Source organism: Oncorhynchus mykiss, chromosome 4, assembly GCF_057628025.1.
Source record: "Oncorhynchus mykiss isolate SJ-2025 chromosome 4, ASM5762802v1, whole genome shotgun sequence".
Classification (NCBI taxonomy): Eukaryota; Metazoa; Chordata; class Actinopteri; order Salmoniformes; family Salmonidae; genus Oncorhynchus; species Oncorhynchus mykiss.
This window is the reverse complement of record NC_143025.1, coordinates 47,380,939-47,400,000: the sequence shown is the minus strand read 5'-3', so window position 1 is coordinate 47,400,000 and position 19,062 is coordinate 47,380,939. Positions and strand designations below refer to the sequence as shown.

Sequence of the window (19,062 nt, the reverse complement as noted above, 5' to 3'; positions counted from 1 at the left end):
GAAGAAGTTTAAAGCCGGATTTGGATACAAAAAGATTTCCCAAGCTTTAAACATCCCAAGGAGCACTGTGCAAGCGCTTATTTTATTTATTTTTTTTACCTTTATTTAACCAGGTAGGCAAGTTGAGAACAAGTTCTCATTTACAATTGCGACCTGGCCAAGATAAAGCAAAGCAGTTAGACAGATACAACGACACAGAGTTACACATGGAGTAAAACAAACATACAGTCAATAATACAGTATAAACAAGTCTATATACAATGTGAGCAAATGAGGTGAGAAGGGAGGTAAAGGCAAAAAAGGCCATGGTGGCAAAGTAAATACAATATAGCAAGTAAAACACTGGAATGGTAGTTTTGCAATGGAAGAATGTGCAAAGTAGAAATAAAAATAATGGGGTGCAAAGGAGCAAAATAAATAAAATTAATTAAATACAGTTGGGAAAGAGGTAGTTGTTTGGGCTAAATTATAGGTGGGCTATGTACAGGTGCAGTAATCTGTGAGCTGCTCTGACAGTTGGTGCTTAAAGCTAGTATGGGAGATAAGTGTTTCCAGTTTCAGAGATTTTTGTAGTTCGTTCCAGTCATTGGCAGCAGAGAACTGGCAGGAGAGGCGGCCAAAGAAAGAATTGGTTTTGGGGGTGACTAGAGAGATATACCTGCTGGAGCGTGTGCTACAGGTGGGAGATGCTATGGTGACCAGCGAGCTGAGATAAGGGGGGACTTTACCTAGCAGGGTCTTGTAGACCCTGGGTCAATTTGTTGAGTAGGGTTTGAGGCTATTTTGTAAATGACATCGCCAAAGTCGAGGATTGGTAGGATGGTCAGTTTTACAAGGGTATGTTTGGCAGCATGAGTGAAGGATGCTTTGTTGCGAAATAGGAAGCCAATTCTAGATTTAACTTTGGATTGGAGATGTTTGATATGGGTCTGGAAGGAGAGTTTACAGTCTAACCAGACACCTAAGTATTTGTAGTTGTCCACGTATTCTAAGTCAGAGCCGTCCAGAGTAGTGATGTTGGACAGGCGGGTAGGTGCAGGTAGCAATCGGTTGAAGAGCATGCATTTAGTTTTACTTGTATTTAAGAGCAATTGGAGGCCACGGAAGGAGAGTTGTATGGCATTGAAGCTTGCCTGGAGGGTTGTTAACACAGTGTCCAAAGAAGGGCCGGAAGTATACAGAATGGTGCCGTCTGCGTAGAGGTGGATCAGAGACTCACCAGCAGCAAGAGCGACCTCATTGATGTATACAGAGAAGAGAGTCGGTCCAAGAATTGAACCCTGTGGCACCCCCATAGAGACTGCCAGAGGTCCGGACAGCAGACCCTCCGATTTGACACACTGAACTCTATCAGAGAAGTAGTTGGTGAACCAGGCGAGGCAATCATTTGAGAAACCAAGGCTGTCGAGTCTGCCGATGAGGATGTGGTGATTGACAGAGTCGAAAGCCTTGGCCAGATCAATGAATACGGCTGCACAGTAATGTTTCTTATCGATGGCGGTTAAGATATCGTTTAGGACCTTGAGCGTGGCTGAGGTGCACCCATGACCAGCTCTGAAACCAGATTGCATAGCAGAGAAGGTATGGTGAGATTCGAAATGGTCGGTAATCTGTTTGTTGACTTGGCTTTCGAAGACCTTAGAAAGGCATGGTAGGATAGATATAGGTCTGTAGCAGTTTGGGTCAAGAGTGTCCCCCCCTTTGAAGAGGGGGATGACCGCAGCTGCTTTCCAATCTTTGGGAATCTCAGACGACACGAAAGAGAGGTTGAACAGGCTAGTAATAGGGGTGGCAACAATTTTGGCAGATAATTTTAGAAAGAAAGGGTCCAGATTGTCTAGCCCGGCTGATTTGTAGGGGTCCAGATTTTGCAGCTCTTTCAGAACATCAGCTGAATGGATTTGGGAGAAGGAGAAATGGGGAAGGCTTGGGCGAGTTGCTGTTGGGGGTGCAGTGCTGTTGACCGGGGTAGGAGTAGCCAGGTGGAAAGCATGGCCAGCCGTAGAAAAATGCTTATTGAAATTCTCAATTATGGTGGATTTATCAGTGGTGACAGTGTTTCCTATCTTCAGTGCAGTGGGCAGCTGGGAGGAGGTGTTCTTATTCTCCATGGACTTTACAGTGTCCCAGAACTTTTTTGAGTTAGTGTTGCAGGAAGCAAATTTCTGCTTGAAAAAGCTAGCCTTGGCTTTTCGAACTGCCTGTGTATAATGGTTTCTAGCTTCCCTAAACAGCTGCATATCACGGGGGCTGTTCGATGCTAATGCAGAACGCCATAGGATGTTTTTGTGTTGGTTAAGGGCAGTCAGGTCTGGGGAGAACCAAGGGCTATATCTGTTCCTGGTTCTAAATTTCTTGAATGGGGCATGTTTATTTAAGATGGTTAGGAAGGCATTTTTTTTTAATATCCAGGCATCCTCTACTGACGGGATGAGATCAATATCCTTCCAGGATACCCCGGCCAGGTCGATTAGAAAGGCCTGCTCGCTGAAGTGTTTCAGGGAGCGTTTTACAGTGATGAGTGGAGGTCGTTTGACCGCTGACCCATTACGGATGCAGGCAATGAGGCAGTGATCGCTGAGATCTTGGTTGAAGACAGCACAGGTGTATTTAGAGGGGAAGTTGGTAAGGATGATATCTATGAGGGTGCCCGTGTTTAAGGCTTTGGGGAGGTACCTGGTAGGTTCATTGATAATTTGTGTGAGATTGAGGGCATCAAGTTTAGATTGTAGGATGGCTGGGGTGTTAAGCATGTTCCAGTTTAGGTCGCCTAGCAGCACGAGCTCTGAGGATAGATGGGGGGCAATCAGTTCACATATGGTGTCCAGAGCACAGCTGGGGACAGAGGGTGGTCTATAGCAGGCGGCAACGGTGAGAGACTTGTTTTTAGAGAGGTGGATTTTTAAAAGTAGAAGTTCAAATTGTTTGGGTACAGACCTGGATAGTAGGACAGAACTCTGCAGGCTATCTTTGCAGTAGATTGCAACACCGCCCCCTTTGGCAGTTCTATCTTGTCTGAAAATGTTGTAGTTTGGAATTAAAATTTCTGAATTTTTGGTGGTCTTCCTAAGCCAGGATTCAGACACAGCTAGAACATCCGGGTTGGCAGAGTGTGCTAAAGCAGTGAATAGAACAAACTTAGGGAGGAGGCTTCTAATGTTAACATGCATGAAACCAAGGCTATTACGGTTACAGAAGTCGTCAAAAGAGAGCGCCTGGGGAATAGGAGTGGAGCTAGGCACTGCAGGGCCTGGATTCACCTCTACATCGCCAGAGGAACATAGGAGGAGTAGAATAAGGGTGCGGCTAAAAGCAATAAGAATTGGTCGTCTAGAACGTCTGGAACAGAGAGTAAAAGGAGGTTTCTGGGGGCGATAAAATAGCATCAAGGTATAATGTACAGACAAAGGTATGGTAGGATGTGAATACAGTGGAGGTACACCTAGGTATTGAGTGATGAAGAGAGAGATATTGTCTCTAGAAACATCATTGAAACCAGGAGATGTCATTGCATGTGTGGGTGGTGGAACTAATAGGTTGGATAAGGTATAGTGAGCAGGACTAGAGGCTCTACAGTGAAATAAGCCAATAAACATTAACCAGAACAGCAATGGACAAGACATATTGACATTAAGGAGAGGCATGCTTAGTCGAGTGATCAAAAGGGTCCAGTGAGTGGAGAGGTTGGTTGGGGGTCACGGCGATTTAGACAGCTAGCCAGGCCATCGGTAGCAAGCTAGCATAGGATGGAGGTCTGTTGTTAGCCACCTCTTGCATTCCGTCAGTAGATTAGTGGGGTTCCGTGTGGTAGAGGGGATTAATCCAAATCACACAACAACAACAAAAATAAGAACAATAGATATAGTTATAGAGGCCCAAGAAGAAAACATAATAATAATACAAAATAAATAAATTGTCCGATTGTCTATTCAGATAGCAGCCGGTAAGACAGCTAACGGTTAGCAGGCCGCAGATGGGTGTTCAGGTAACGTCGCGACAGAGGAGCCAGCCGGATCTCCTTCAGGTAGATAACGTTGGCAGTCCAGTTGTGAAGGCCCGGTGGGGCTCCGCGTAGGCAGTAAAACGGGTCCGGATAGGTGACTGCAGCCCAGGAGTGATTGATGGAACTCAGGAGTGATTGACGGAGCTGGCTAGCTCCGGAATAATTGATGTTTGCTCCGGAATCGACGAAAGCCGATAGTCACACGGATAGCAGCTAGCTAGCTGTGAGATACGGGTATGAATGTCCAGAGAGCAGTTGAAATCCAGGGACATGGAGAGAAAAATTGGTCCGGTATGTTCCGTTCCGAGCCGCGCTGCACCGTACAAAACTGGCGATAGATTCGAGCTAAAGGATAGCTGATGACCACAAACCGTGGTTAGCTGAATACTAACGATTTGCCAGTAAAGAAGCTAACTAGCTTCTGAACTAGCTTCTGATTAGCTTCTGGATTAGCTTCTGGGCTAGCTTATGGCTAGCTTCTGGCTAGTTTCTGGCTAGCTTCTTGGAGTTTCTGGCTAGCTTCTTGGAGGATTACAGATTTGAGGTAAATAATACTTTTTTATAAATATAAATTGGTGAGGCGGGTTGCAGGAGAGTGTTTTGAAGATGAGTTGATGGAAAATAAAAATAAAATGTATGTGAAAAAAGTTGTAAATATATATACAGTGCCTTGCGAAAGTATTCGCCCCCCTTGAACTTTGCGACCTTTTGCCACATTTCAGGCTTCAAACATAAAGATATAAAACTGTATTGTTTTGTGAAGAATCAACAACAAGTGGGACACAATCATGAAGTGGAACGACATTTATTGAATATTTCAAACTTTTTTAACAAATCAAAAACTGAAAAATTGGGCGTGCAAAATTATTCAGCCCCTTTACTTTCAGTGCAGCAAACTCTCTCCAGAAGTTCAGTGAGGATCTCTGAATGATCCAATGTTGACCTAAATGACTAATGATGATAAATACAATCCACCTGTGTGTAATCAAGTCTCCGTATAAATGCACCTGCACTGTGATAGTCTCAGAGGTCCGTTAAAAGCGCAGAGAGCATCATGAAGAACAAGGAACACACCAGGCAGGTCCGAGATACTGTTGTGAAGAAGGTTAAAGCCGGATTTGGATACAAAAAGATTTCCCAAGCTTTAAACATCCCAAGGAGCACTGTGCAAGCGATAATATTGAAATGGAAGGAGTATCAGACCACTGCAAATCTACCAAGACCTGGCCGTCCCTCTAAACTTTCAGCTCATACAAGGAGAAGACTGATCAGAGATGCAGCCAAGAGGCCCATGATCACTCTGGATGAACTGCATAGATCTACAGCTGAGGTGGGAGACTCTGTCCATAGGACAACAATCAGTCGTATATTGCACAAATCTGGCCTTTATGGAAGACTGGCAAGAAGAAAGCCATTTCTTAAAGATATCCATAAAAAGTGTAGTTTAAAGTTTGCCACAAGCCACCTGGGAGACACACCAAACATGTGGAAGAAGGTGCTCTGGTCAGATGAAACCAAAATTGAACTTTTTGGCAACAATGCAAAACGTTATGTTTGGCGTAAAAGCAACACAGCTCATCACCCTGAACACACCATCCCCACTGTCAAACATGGTGGTGGCAGCATCATGGTTTGGGCCTGCTTTTCTTCAGCAGGGACAGGGAAGATGGTTAAAATTGATGGGAAGATGGAAGGAGCCAAATACAGGACCATTCTGGAAGAAAACCTGATGGAGTCTGCAAAAGACCTGAGACTGGGACGGAGATTTGTCTTCCAACAAGACAATGATCCAAAACATAAAGCAAAATCTACAATGGAATGGTTCAAAAATAAACATATCCAGGTGTTAGAATGGACAAGTCAAAGTCCAGACCTGAATCCAATCGAGAATCTGTGGAAAGAACTGAAAACTGCTGTTCACAAATGCTCTCCATCCAACCTCACTGAGCTCGAGCTGTTTTGCAAGGAGGAATGGGAAAAAATGTCAGTCTCTCGATGTGCAAAACTGATAGAGACATACCCCAAGCGACTTACAGCTGTAATCGCAGCAAAAGGTGGCGCTACAAAGTATTAACTTAAGGGGGCTGAATAATTTTGCACGCCCAATTTTTCAGTTTTTGATTTGTTAAAAAAGTTTGAAATATCCAATAAATGTCGTTCCACTTCATGATTGTGTCCCACTTGTTGTTGATTCTTCACAAAAAAATACAGTTTTATATCTTTATGTTTGAAGCCTGAAATGTGGCAAAAGGTCGCAAAGTTCAAGGGGGCCGAATACTTTCGCAAGGCACTGTATATATATATATATATATATAAACATCTTGAAGAACGATCTGGCCTTAATGGCCATTACTCTTATAATCTCCACCCGGCCACCCCTCAGAGCCTAGTTCCTCTAGGTTTCTTCATAGGTTCCTGCCTTTCTATAGAGTTTTTCCTAGCCACTGTGCTTCTACATCCGCATTGCTTGCTCTTTGGGGTTTTAGGCTGGGTTTCTGTATAAGCACTTTGTGACATCTGCTGATGTAAAAAGGGATTGATAAATAAATGTGAATAAATGAGATTTAGAAACCTGAAAATGAAAATGTTACACGTTCATGTATCAGCATATCTCCACCAATTTAAAAGTGTTTTGTCCCATGTCGTACTAACTGAACCAGACCCTGCTCTCCTCTCTCTCTGTACAGGAATCAGAAAACAAACAGAAACTAACACAGCTGTCTGGCCTGCCTGCCTTCCTTCCAAGGGCTCTCTCTGCAGTCTGCAGAGTTTTATAAAGCCTTGCACAATGGGCCGGCCGGGCTGCAGTCTTACGACTGTAATCCCCCAACTGTAGCGAGACCCTGCCTGCTGCTAGAGATATGCTCTACCATCGTCTGGCTGACCTCAAATAACAGGAACCGGGAACATAGGGAGGCAAAACTTCCAAAGTTAGGGACAGGGACATGTCTATTTTCTCACCCAGTACGCCCCTAAAAATGCTCATGTTAAAAGTCTATGGCACTCCTATTAACCTGTCTACGATATTGGTTCCCAATTGGGGATCAACCCTCCCACGTTCAGCTGAAACGGTGGCGCATGGAACGCAAAAATATTCTTAAAAATATTTAACCTCCACACATTAACAAGTCCAATAGCTCAAATGAAAGATAAACATCTTGTTCATCTAGCCAGCAAGTCAGATTTCTAAAATGTTTTACGGCGAAAACATAGCACATATATATGTAAAACCACCACCAGACACAGCTCATTTCAATAGCCAAAACATGCAATCAACAAACGCAGGATTAAAAAATAAATCGCTCACTAACCTTTTGAAAATCTTCATCAGATGACAGTAATATGACATATTGCACAGTACATATTTTTTTTTTTCAATAATATGCCATTTATATCCATAAATGTCCATTTACAGTGAGTTCACCTTCAGAAATTACTCAAAAATGCCCGCAGGAAATCTATGTAGCGCGGCAAGATAACGTAAATAGACATCATAAACTTTGACTAAATATACATGTTCTACATATAGTTAGAAAGATACACTGCTTCTTTATGCAACCGCTGTGTTAGATTTATTTTTAACGTTACAGAAATCGCACACTATTCCATATGCTGAGACAGCGCTCAGTTCCAAGCTACATTTCCACGTAATGTTGGAGTCAACAGAAACACAGATTTAAGCATAAATATTCCCTTACCTTCGATGGTCTTCGTTCAGAATGTTCTGGAAGGCTTCATACTTACCCAATACATCGTTTGGTTTCAAGTCTTGCGTCTTTGTATTAGCTACTGCTAATAACATCAGCTGAAATGCACCCAAAACGTCCTCTGGTCCGGATAAGTTGCGCATCAAAACTTCAAAATTACACATTATATGTCGACTAAACAGGTCAAACTAAGTGCAGAAGCAAGCTTTATGATGTTTTAGACGTGCAAAACAAACTTCAATTCAATCGGCCATCGTCTGCCCTTCTCTTGAGTGCTGGAAACAAAGGAATGGCTGGGACCAATTCGCGCCCATACGCACAGCCTATTCTCTCGTGGCACGCACTAATTTCACTCCCATTGGGTCAATAGGCCATAGGGTTCTCGCGGGATTTGAACGATTTGAAGCTCTAATGAAAGAGGACATCTAGCGGAAGAGATAGAAAGTGTCCCCAGAATCATAGCTGGTTGGGAAGGGTGGGGGCCATGACGTCAAAGTTGCTCCAACTTTCATGGCCACAAAAACTAGTTTGGAAGAATGCCTGCCCTGTGAGTTCTGCTATACTTACAGACATAATTCCAACGGTTTTAGAATCTTTAGAGTGTTTTCTATCCAATAATAATTTTTATTTGCATATATTAGCAATTTTTGACAGATTTTTTTTCCAGTTTACTAGGGGTACCCAATCTCTCCAAAGGGGGCGTATGTCTGCCATATCCTTAACAGGTTGCCCGGCGTTGCTCCCTGACCTCAACGAATAGACAACCCCACCTCATCTCCCTATTCCCTACACATTGCGCTACTTTTGACCGGGGCCCATGGTGCACTATAGGGAACATGGGTCAACTCCAGTCTCACCAGTTGACCAAAGCAAGGCAGCACCATGAGAAAACAATAGCAACGCGCTGCAGTCACTCACTCACTATAAAGGGAACAGTGCACTATAAAGGGAACAGGGCGCCATTTAGGTCTGTCTAAAAGCCTTGTAATCTGAGCCTTGACAATTACTCCCAAAGGAAGCACATGGCACAGGGAGGAGATTCCAGCCAGGGTGTGGGCTGTCTTCTCTCTGGACTTGGGAAGATGTTCCCTCTGTCTCTATCTCGGTCTCTCGTTCTTTCAATCTGTCTGCCTCTTTCTCTCTCACTGGGAAGAATTTCTCTCTCCCTCCCTTTGTATCTCTCCATCTCGGTCTTGTTCTTTCGTTCTTTGTCTACCTTTCTCTAACTCCCTCTATGTTTCATACTCAGGCTGACTGGCTCTCACTCAGGCAAATGAGAAAAAAGTGCACCCAGAATATCCCGGAAGACCAAAGTTAGTTACTTTAAGGAGCAGCTCGCTTTCTGTGGGTCGAACCCCAAGAAGTTCTGGAAAACAGTTAAAGACCTGGAGAATAAACCCTCCTCCTCACAGCTGCCCATGTCCCTTAAAAATGATGTGGTTGTTACTGACAAGAAGCACATGGCTGAGCTTTTTAATCACCACTTCATTAAGTCTGGATTCCTATTTGACTCAGCCATACCTCCTTGCCCGTCCAACATTTCCTCATCTCCCACCGCTTCTAATGTGTCTAGCCAGAATGCTCCTCCCTATTTTTTCCCCTGCCCCACTACAAAGTTTCTCCTTGCAGGCGGTCACTGAGTCCGAGGTGCTAAAGGAGCTCCTTAAACTTGACCCTCAAAAACCATGGTTTAGACCCTTTCTTCTTTAAGGTTGCTGCCCCTACAATCGCCAAGCCTATATCTGACCTTTTTAACCTGTCTCTCCTCTCTGGGGAGGTTCCCATTGCTTGAAAAGGCAGCCACAATTCGTTGTTTATTTAAAGGGGGAGATCAAGCTGATCCTAACTGTGATAGGCCTATTTCTATTTGCCCTGTCTATCAAAAGTGTTGGAAAAACTTCTCAACAATCAACTGACTGGCTTTCTTGATGTCTATAGTATTCTCTCTGGTATACAATCTGGTTTCCACTCAGGTTATGGATGTCACTGCAACCTTAAAGGTCTTCAATGATGTCACCATTGCCCTTGATTCTAAGTAATATTGTGCTGCTATTTTTATTGACTTGGCAAAAGCTTTTGATACGGTAGACCATTCCATTCTTGTGGGCCGGCTAAGGGGTATTGGTGTCTCTGAGTGGTCTTTGGCCTGGTTTGATAACTACCTCTCTCAAAGAGTGTAGTGTATAAAGTCAGAACAGATGCTGTCTCAGCCACTGCCTATCACCAAGGGTGTATCACAAGGCTCGATCCTAGGCCCCAAGCTCTTCTCAATTTACATCAACAACATAGCTCAGGCAGTAGGAAGCTCTCTCATCCATGTATATGCAGATGATACAATCTTATACTCAGCTGGCCCCTCCCTGGAGTTTGTGTTAAACGCTCTACAACAAAGTGGTCTTAATGTCCAACAAGCTTTCTCTGCCCTTAACCTTGTTCTGAATACCTCCAAAACAAAGGTCATTTGGTTTGGTAAGAAGAATGCCCCACTCCCCACAGGTGTGATTACTACCTCTGAGGGTTTAGAGCTTGAGGTATTTAACCTCATGCAAGTACTTGGGAGTATAGCTAGATGGTACACTGTCCTTCTCTCAGCACATATCAAAGCTGCAGGCTAAAGTTACATCTAGACTTGGTTTACTCTGTCGCAATCGCTCCTCTTTCACCCCAGCTGCCAAACTAACCCTCTTAGGCCTCACTCCCCCTTATCTGAGATATCTACTGCATCCTCCACATACATCACCCGTTCTGCCAGACACATTCTGTTAAAGGTTCCCAAAGCACACACATCCCTGGGTCGCTCACCTTTTCAGTTCACTGCAGCTAACAACTGGAACAAGCTGCAACAAGCTGCAACAAACACTCAAACTGGACAGTTTTATCTCCATCTCTTCATTCAAAGACTCAATCATGGACACTTTTACTGACAGTTGTGGCTACTTTGCGTGATGCATTGTTGTCTCTACCTTCTTGCCCTTTGTGCTGTTGTCTGTGCCCAATAATGTCCGTACCCGGTTTTGTGCTGCTGCCATGTTGTTGTCATGTTGTGTTGCTACCATGCGGTGTTAGCATGGCAGCAACACGACATGTTGTCATCTTAGGTCTCTCTTTATGTAGTGTTGTCTCTCTTGTCGTGATGTGTGTTTTGTCCTATATTTGTATTTAATTTATTTGTATTTTTAATCCCAGCCCCCGTAGGAGGCCTTTTGGTACACCATCATTGTAAATAATAATTTTTTGTTAACTGACTTGTCTAGTTAAATACATACATTCTCCTCTATATCCCAGTTTTATGGCGTGTATTCCTGCTCAGAATTCCATCTCTCTCTTTTCCTCTGTATCACTCTCTCTCCATTCCCTCTATCATTTCAAAACTCTCTCGCATCCCCTCTCCCATATTGCCCCCTGCCTCTCTCTCGCTTTCTGTCATAAGCACAAAATCAGGTTACAGTGCCAGCCTCCCTCAGTGTACAATTGATTTCCCATAATTCACCCTGCCCCACCCCCCCACAACTCACCACGTCACTGTCTTAGGCAGTGCCTTAAACCAATCCCTGGGTCGCATCTAAAACATTTATATTTGAAATGGCATCTGTGCACTCGTATGTTCACTGCTGCATTCAAAGTTCGAAACCACCACAGCAAATATAGTGCACTATGGTCTCATTGTAAATTGAGCTCTGTTGTAAAGGTTATAACTCTGACCCCAACTCTTACCTTTATAACATTGTGCAGGTAATGTAATGTGATAATTACTGTTACTTTACTGTATAGTACACTATTCTTCAGTTCATCATGAAGTCTTTAATTCATATAATACAGTTATAAAACAGTACCTGAGTTACTCCAAAGGACACTATATCTTTACAGGTTGTCATTATCATTATTTATGTTTGTTGGAGCAAGCACTATTTCATCCAAATACTTATCACATTTTCTGACCAGCATACTTACTAATGTAATGAATATGATGGGAGACAGAGAGCTGGTTTCAAGCGCAGGGTGCAGCAGGTGTTTATTTGTAAAGGATCACAGGAGGAGGCAGGTAGCTGGGTCCAGGGGCAGGCAGAAGGTCATACACAGGGGTCCAAAAAGGCAACAGTACAGGCAGGGAAAAGGCTAATGGCATAGTCCAGGAGATCAGGCAAGAGGTTGATGACAGGAAATTCGATAGGCAAAAACTACGGTGCACAGGAGGATTAATACAGGAAAAAACAGAGCTCCGAATAGAAGTGTATCAAAACAAACAATACCTCACAATGATTGTGTGCCAAGAACTGAACTAATTAGTGTGTGTAAATGACATACAGGTGTGTGAACAGGTGATCAGAATTCAGTTTATTGGGATCTGGAGAGTGAGCTATGTTCAGGGGATCTTCGTGCTTGAGAGAGTGAGTTGGAAGCAGACCTTACAACTAATTCTTGCACATGCTATTTTTGTGTCACTTGCTTCAAAAAGCATATAAACATATCCTCTTTACACTTTCATAATAATCTATTTTAAATGTATGCATTTAATCATGTTCTCTTCCCTCAAACGTAGCAAACAATGAGACAGAGAAAACCATTCTGTCCCAAATGGCACCATATTCCCTATATAGCCCCATGGGCCCTAATAAAAAGTAGTGCACTAGGCCAGGAATAGGGTGCTAATTGGGACGCAGTCGATGTGACATGGTATATAACTGTACACACACGTGACTAAGCATCATGTGGCATTGGACCTTTATTTTGGGTAAAACCCTGCACAGCTGTCTGCTTATACTATACTAGAATGTGTCTAGGATAACACTAGCAACGGTCATTAAAATTGTTAAAAGGTTTTAAAAACAATTCTAATAAATTCAAACAGTTGGACAATGGATGAAGATACCCTAAACGTTTTGAATTTGGTGGTGGCAGCATCATGCTGTGGGGAGGTTTTTCAGGGACTGGGAGACTAGTCAGGATCGAGGCAAAGATGAACGGAGAAAAGTACAGGAGAGATTCTTGATGAAAACCTGCTCCAGAGCGCTCAGGACCTCAGACTGGGGTGAAGGTTCACCTTCCAACAGGACAACGACCTTAAGCAAGATGGCGCTGATAGAGATGACAGCATCACTTCTAGTCCTTAGGAAACTGTGCAGTATTTAGTTTTTTTATGTATTATTTCTTACATCGTTACCCAGAAAACCTTAAGTATTATTACATACAACCGGGAAGAACTATTGGATATCAGAGAGACATCTACGACCAGGAATACGACTTTCCAAAAAGCAGATCCTTTGTCTGCACCTCCCAGGGTGTTTGAATTGGTTCCAGAGGCTGACCCAAAACGACGCCGCCAGAGGAGAGGGTGCCAGAGCGGTCTTCTAGTGAGGCTTCGGATGGGCGCACACCACCCACCGCTTCAGAGTATATTACTCGCTAATGTCCAGTCCCTAGTTGACAAAATCAGGGCAAGAGTTGCTTTCCAAAGAGATATCTGGGATTGTAACGTTCTCTGTTTCACGGAAACATGGCTAGCTGGGGATATGCTGTCGGAGTCCATACAGCCAACGAGATTCAGTGCATCGCGCCGACAGGAATTAACCTCTCTCCGGTAAGAAGAAGCGTGGGGTGTATGTTTCATGATTAACGACTCATGGTGTAATTGTAACAACATTCAGGAACTCAAGTCCTTTTGTTCACCTGACCTAGAATACCTCACAATCAAATGCCAACCGGATTATCTCCCAAGAGAACTCCCCTCGGTTATCATCACAGCCGTGTATATCCCCCCGCAAGCAGATACCAAGACGACCATCAAGGAACTTCACTAGACTTTATGCAAACTGGAAACCATATATCCTGAGGCTGCATTTATTGTAGCTGGAGATTTTAAACAAAGCTAATTTGAGAACAAGGCTACCTAAATTCTATCAGCATATCAATTGCTGTACACGAGCGGGTAACACGCTCGACCATTGCTACTCTAACTTTTGCGATGCATTCAAGGCCCTCCCCCGCCCTTCTTTTGTCAAATCTGACCATGACTCCATCTTGTTGCTGGCCTCCTATAGGCAGAAACCAAAACAGGAAGCGCCCGTGCTTAGGTCTATCCAACGCTGATCTGACCAATCCGATTCCACGCTTCAAGATTGTTTTGATCATGTGGACTGGGATATGTTCTGGGTAGCCTCAGATAATAACATTGACAAATACGCTGACTCAGTGAGTGAGTTTATAAGGAAGTGTATAGGAGATGTTGTACCCGCTGTGACTATTAAAACCTTCCCTAACCAGAAAACGTGGATTGATTGCAGCATTTGCGCAAAACTGAAAGCACGTACCAACGCATTTAATCATGGCAAGGCGACTGGAAATATGTCTGAATACAAACAGTGTAGTTATTCCCTCCGTAAGGCAATCAAACAAGCAAAGTGTCAGTATAGAGACATAGTGGAGTCGCAATTCAACAGCTCAAACATTAAATTACAACAATACTGAATGAACACTTATTTTAACTTAATATAATACATCAATCAAATCAATTTAGCCTCAAATAATGAAACATGTTCAATTTAGTTTAAATAATGCAACAAGAAAAAATTGTTGGAGAAGAAAGTAAAAGTGCAATATGTGCCATGTAAAAAAGCTAACGTTTAAGTTCCTTGCTCAGAACATGAGAACATATGAAAGCTGGTGGTTCTTTTTAACATGAGTCTTCAATATTCCCAGGTAAGAAGTTTTAGGTTGAGGTTATTATAGGACTATTTCTCTCTATACCATTTGTATTTCAAATACCTTTGACTATTGGATGTTCTTATAGGCACTTTAGTATTGGCAGTAACAGAATAGCTTCCATCCCTCTCCTCGCCCCTACCTGGGCTCGAACCAGGAACACATTGGCAACAGCCACCCTCGAAGCAGCGTTTACCCATCACTCCACAAAAGCCGCAGCCCTTGCAGAGCAAGGGGAACAACTACTCCAAATCTAAAAGCGAGTGACGTTTGAAACGCTATTAGCGCGCACCCCGCTAACTAGCTAGCCATTTCACATCGGTTACACCAGCCTAATCTTGGGAGTTGATAGGCTGCTTGCAAACACACGAAAGTGCTGTTTGAATGAATGCTTATGAGTCTGCTGCTGCCTATTTCGAAAGTAAAATGTTTATTCTTTCAGTGAAATACAGAACCGTTCCGGATTTTATCTAACGGGTGGCATCCATAACTCTAAATATTCCTGTTACATTGCACAACCTTCAATGTTATGTCATAATTCTGGAAAATTAGTTCGCAACGAGTCAGGCGGCCCAAACTGTTGCATATACCCTGACTCTGTGTGCAATGAACGCAAGAGAAGTGACAATTTTCCAAGTTTAATATTGCCTGCTAACATGAATTTATTTTAACTAAATATGCAGGTTTAAAAATATATATATACAGTGTATTGATTTTAAGAAAGACATTGATGTTTATGGTTAGGTACATTCGTGCAACAATTATGCTTTTTTCGCAAATGCGCTTTTGTTAAATCATCCCACATTTGGCGAAGTTGGCTGTCTTTGTTAGGAAAAAATAGTCTTCACAGTTCGCAACGAGCCAGGCGGCCCAAACTGCTGCATATACCCTGACTCTGTTGCACAGAACGCAAGAGAAGTGACACAATTTCCATAGTTAAAATAAATTCATGTTAGCAAGCAATATTAACTAAATATGAAGGTTTAAAAATATATACTTGTGTATTGATTTTAAGAAAGGCATCGATGTTTATGGTTAGGCACACATTGGTGCAACGACAGTGCTTTTTTCGCGAATACACTTGTTAAATCACCCGTTTGGCAAAGTAGGCTATGATTCAATGATAAATTAGCAGGCACCGCATCGATTATATGCAACGCAGGACAAGCTAGATAATATCAACAACCATGTGTAGTTAACTAGTGATTATGTTAAGATTATATATATATATATATATATATAAACAATCAATCAATAATTTTTTTTATAGATATTTTCATGCTCGCTAGCACCTTACCGTGGCTCCCTTGCTGCACTCGCATAACAGGTGTGTTATGGCTGCAGGTAGTCAAGTGTACCTATGATGAAACCTATGATGAAAATTGCAGGCCTCTCATCTTTTTAAGTGGGAGAACTTGCACAATTGGTGGCTGACTAAATACTTTTTTGCTCCACTGTAGGTATTACAAACTCGGTCAGGGAGAAGTTGAAAATGTCAGTTAAGACTTTAAGACTTTTGCCAGTTGGTCCGCGCATGCTCTGAGTACATGTCCTGGTAATCCGTCTGGCCCCGTGGCCTGGTGAATGTTGACCTGTTTAAAGGTCTTGCTCATATCGGCTACGGAGAGTATGATCTCACAGTTGTCTGGAACAGCTGATGCTCCCATGCATGCTTCAGTGTTGCTTGCCTCAAAGCCAGCAAAAAAGACATTTAGCCCATCTGGCAGACTCACGTCACTGGGCAGCTCGTGGGATTTCCCTTTGTAGTTTACAAGACAACTTGTAATTGTGAAAAGGCTGGTTTCATTGTAGGCATATTTTTGTCCATAAAAGTCTGTGTCCAATACAATTATTGTATTGAATAAAATGTAATGAAATACAGTACATTCACATCAGAATCACAACTTTGGCAGATTCCTTCTGCAAACACACAAGCACACTGAACTGATCACCAACCTGGCCCAGGCACAATCCAGGCAGGCACTATACGCAGGCCCCTATACTCATTGAACCACCACTGATGATGTTACATAGATAGGCCTTTCCACAGTCTCTGATCTGCTGTGTTGATAGGGATGGGCCATTAGGCCAGATATGAGTACTCACTGCATGCAATCGAAGGTGACAGACTGACCAGGTGAATACAGGTGTAAGCTATAATCCCTTACTGATGTGACTTGTTAAATCCACTTCAATCAGTATAGATGAAGGGCAGGAGAAAGGTTTAAATATGTATTTTTTTAGCCTTAATACAATTGAGACCAAATCAAATGTATTTATAAAGCCCTTCTTACATCAGCTGATCTCAAAGTGCTGTACAGAAACCCTGCCTAAAACCCCAAACAGCAAGCAATGCAGGTGTAGAAGCATGGATTGTGTGGACATGAATTGTCAATGTGTAAATGTCACATTCAGAGCATGGGCAAGACAAAATATTTAAGTTCCTTTGAATGGGGTATGTGCCATGCGCACCGGTTTGTGTCATGAACTGCAATGCTGCTGGGTTTTTCACAATCAACAGTTTCCCGTGTGTATCAAGAATGGTCCACCACCCAAAGGACATCCAGTTAACTTGACACAACTGTGGAAAGCATTTAGAGTCAACATGGGCCAGCATCCCTATGGAATGTTTCTGACACCAAATTGAGGCTGTTCTGCTGCGCAACTCAATATTAGGAAGGTGTTCTTGATGTTTGGTATACTCAGTGTATATTACATTAGGCCCTATGAGCTCTGGTCAAAAGTAGTGCACTATATAGGGTATAGGGTGCCATTTGAGACATAACCCTTGTTATTTAGGTCTAAAAATAAATGGCCTACAGAAGGAATGTGAATGGGATGTGGGTATAGCTTATAAATGGTTCGTTTTGGGGTTTATTTTTTGTAAAACTGGCATACAGTGGCAATGAAAACTGAACTGCTATTGAAGGTGAATGTATGTGCTGTGATTATTAGTAATGGATATGGCTAGTGATAAAGACACTGGTCGAGTATTTATAAACAAAACAGCCATGGATGGAGTAAATGCACCCTCACCTCCTCTGCCTGCTTGCGCAGCGCCTTCTCACGCTCGTACTGGGTGATGAGCTGCTCGTTGTCCTCCTTCAGCAGCTCGAGCTCCACCTCGTGCTCCTGGTTCTCCGTTAAAACCGAATCCAGATTCTCCAGAACGTTCACCACCAGCGGCATGAGCTCCTTGACCACTTCCTCGTCGTAGCTGCTGATGAGGCGCTCAAACTCCCGGTAGATGCTGTTGGCCAGGCCCGACACCCGCTCCGACATAACGGACACCGAGCCATAGTCGTCCTGATAGACAACCTCATCGATTTCCATCATCTTGGCAAAATGAGGCCTGGGTCCGATACCAGATGTGAGATGATATTGCTTAGATAGGCCTACCGTTATAAAACACGCTTACCAAGACGAAAGAGAAAATACTAATCATTGAAATTATAATCCATTCGGATTAATCATCAATAAAACATCACCTGTGTCATTCCATATCCCGAACGATTTCAAAGATTGCTATCATTTGGGTGGTATCCATGTTTGGCAGTTAGGATTTCTAACCTTGAACTACTAAATTATACTGAGGCATTTTAATTCACAAAAAAAGATATAGGCTATTTACAGGGAGTTAGAGACACCGCCCTCCTCGAGCCAACAACCACTGCTGCACCGCAGCCTCGAGGACGGAACGACGCACCCAGCTACAGCCTTCCTCGCGACATCAACATCCAATTCCGGTAGCAGTCGGTTCCGTCCTTACCAGTGTATCGACCGTGGTTGAATACATAACGATTGAGAAATATGTCCTCAACAATACACCTGCCGCTCAGCAGCCGGAGCCATGGACCCCAGCCATTACTCTGAGGATTCGAAATCGGTAAAAAAAATAAAGAGGATAACGGTGTTCCCTTTTGCCGCCAACACCCAAGCCGCCCCTTAAATCATATTTGATCCGGTTTTTGCTACGGTTGTTGTTCTCGGCTCTGGACGATGCTGTTCGGTGTCGGTGGCGCTGTCGGCTCTGGACTAGTATTCTGACAGCAGCACACACGATGACGTCACTTTCGTATGGTAATGTCAAGACCTTCTAAATAAAAGCCCGCATATCAAAACATTTCAATGTGGATAACTCATTCAAATGATATTCCATTTTAAATCAATGGACACTTGTATTGTGCCAACAAGAAAATGCAAAAAGCTATTTATAAAAACAAAAAATATGGTAAAAACATACACATTTTGACCAAAAATGAAAAAATATGTTGATAAAACGTCTCGGTGCTCATAGGCCATTGGACATAAACATTACACAACAAGTTGGAAATCGCAAATTCAACAATGAGTGGTTTGTAATAGTGTCTAACTACAAGCATTGCAAAGCAATCACTAGCCTGCTATTCAGTGGATTGGCTGTGTGGTCCAAAGTCTGGATTTAAGGGGCTATTTTCCAAGTATAAAAGGATAAACATTCAACATTGACCATGGTGTCAATCCAGCATGATTTCTGCAGCGCTCAAAACAACTGGAATCTCAGAACTGGGAAATCTGATTTCAGTGAGTTCAAGCAAACTGGGAACACTGACTGAAAAAATACATTTTCAACTGCCATCCAACTCAGAATTGCAAGTCAGGAACTCTGGCCTC

General features: G+C 43.0%; 1 protein-coding gene across 18 annotated transcripts in view; it reads right to left on the bottom strand.

The window, feature by feature from the left end:
- The window catches only part of LOC110521924 (C-Jun-amino-terminal kinase-interacting protein 3), a 78,427-nt gene extending 59,939 nt beyond the window's left edge, over positions 1-18,488 (bottom strand). For 10 of the 18 annotated variants that reach the window (XR_016495307.1, XM_036968834.2, XM_036968841.2 and 7 more), the window contains exon 1: positions 17,446-18,446. Coding sequence is in view for 17 of the 18 variants with exons in the window: in XM_036968834.2 (XP_036824729.1) it covers positions 17,446-17,745 (300 nt within the window). In the remaining variant the exon portion in view is untranslated. Of the gene's footprint in view, positions 1-17,445 lie in introns of all 18 variants that reach the window. The other 8 variants (XM_036968838.2, XM_090232209.1, XM_090232213.1 and 5 more) reach the window with 2 other exon arrangements.
- Positions 18,489-19,062: the final 574 nt, after the last annotated feature.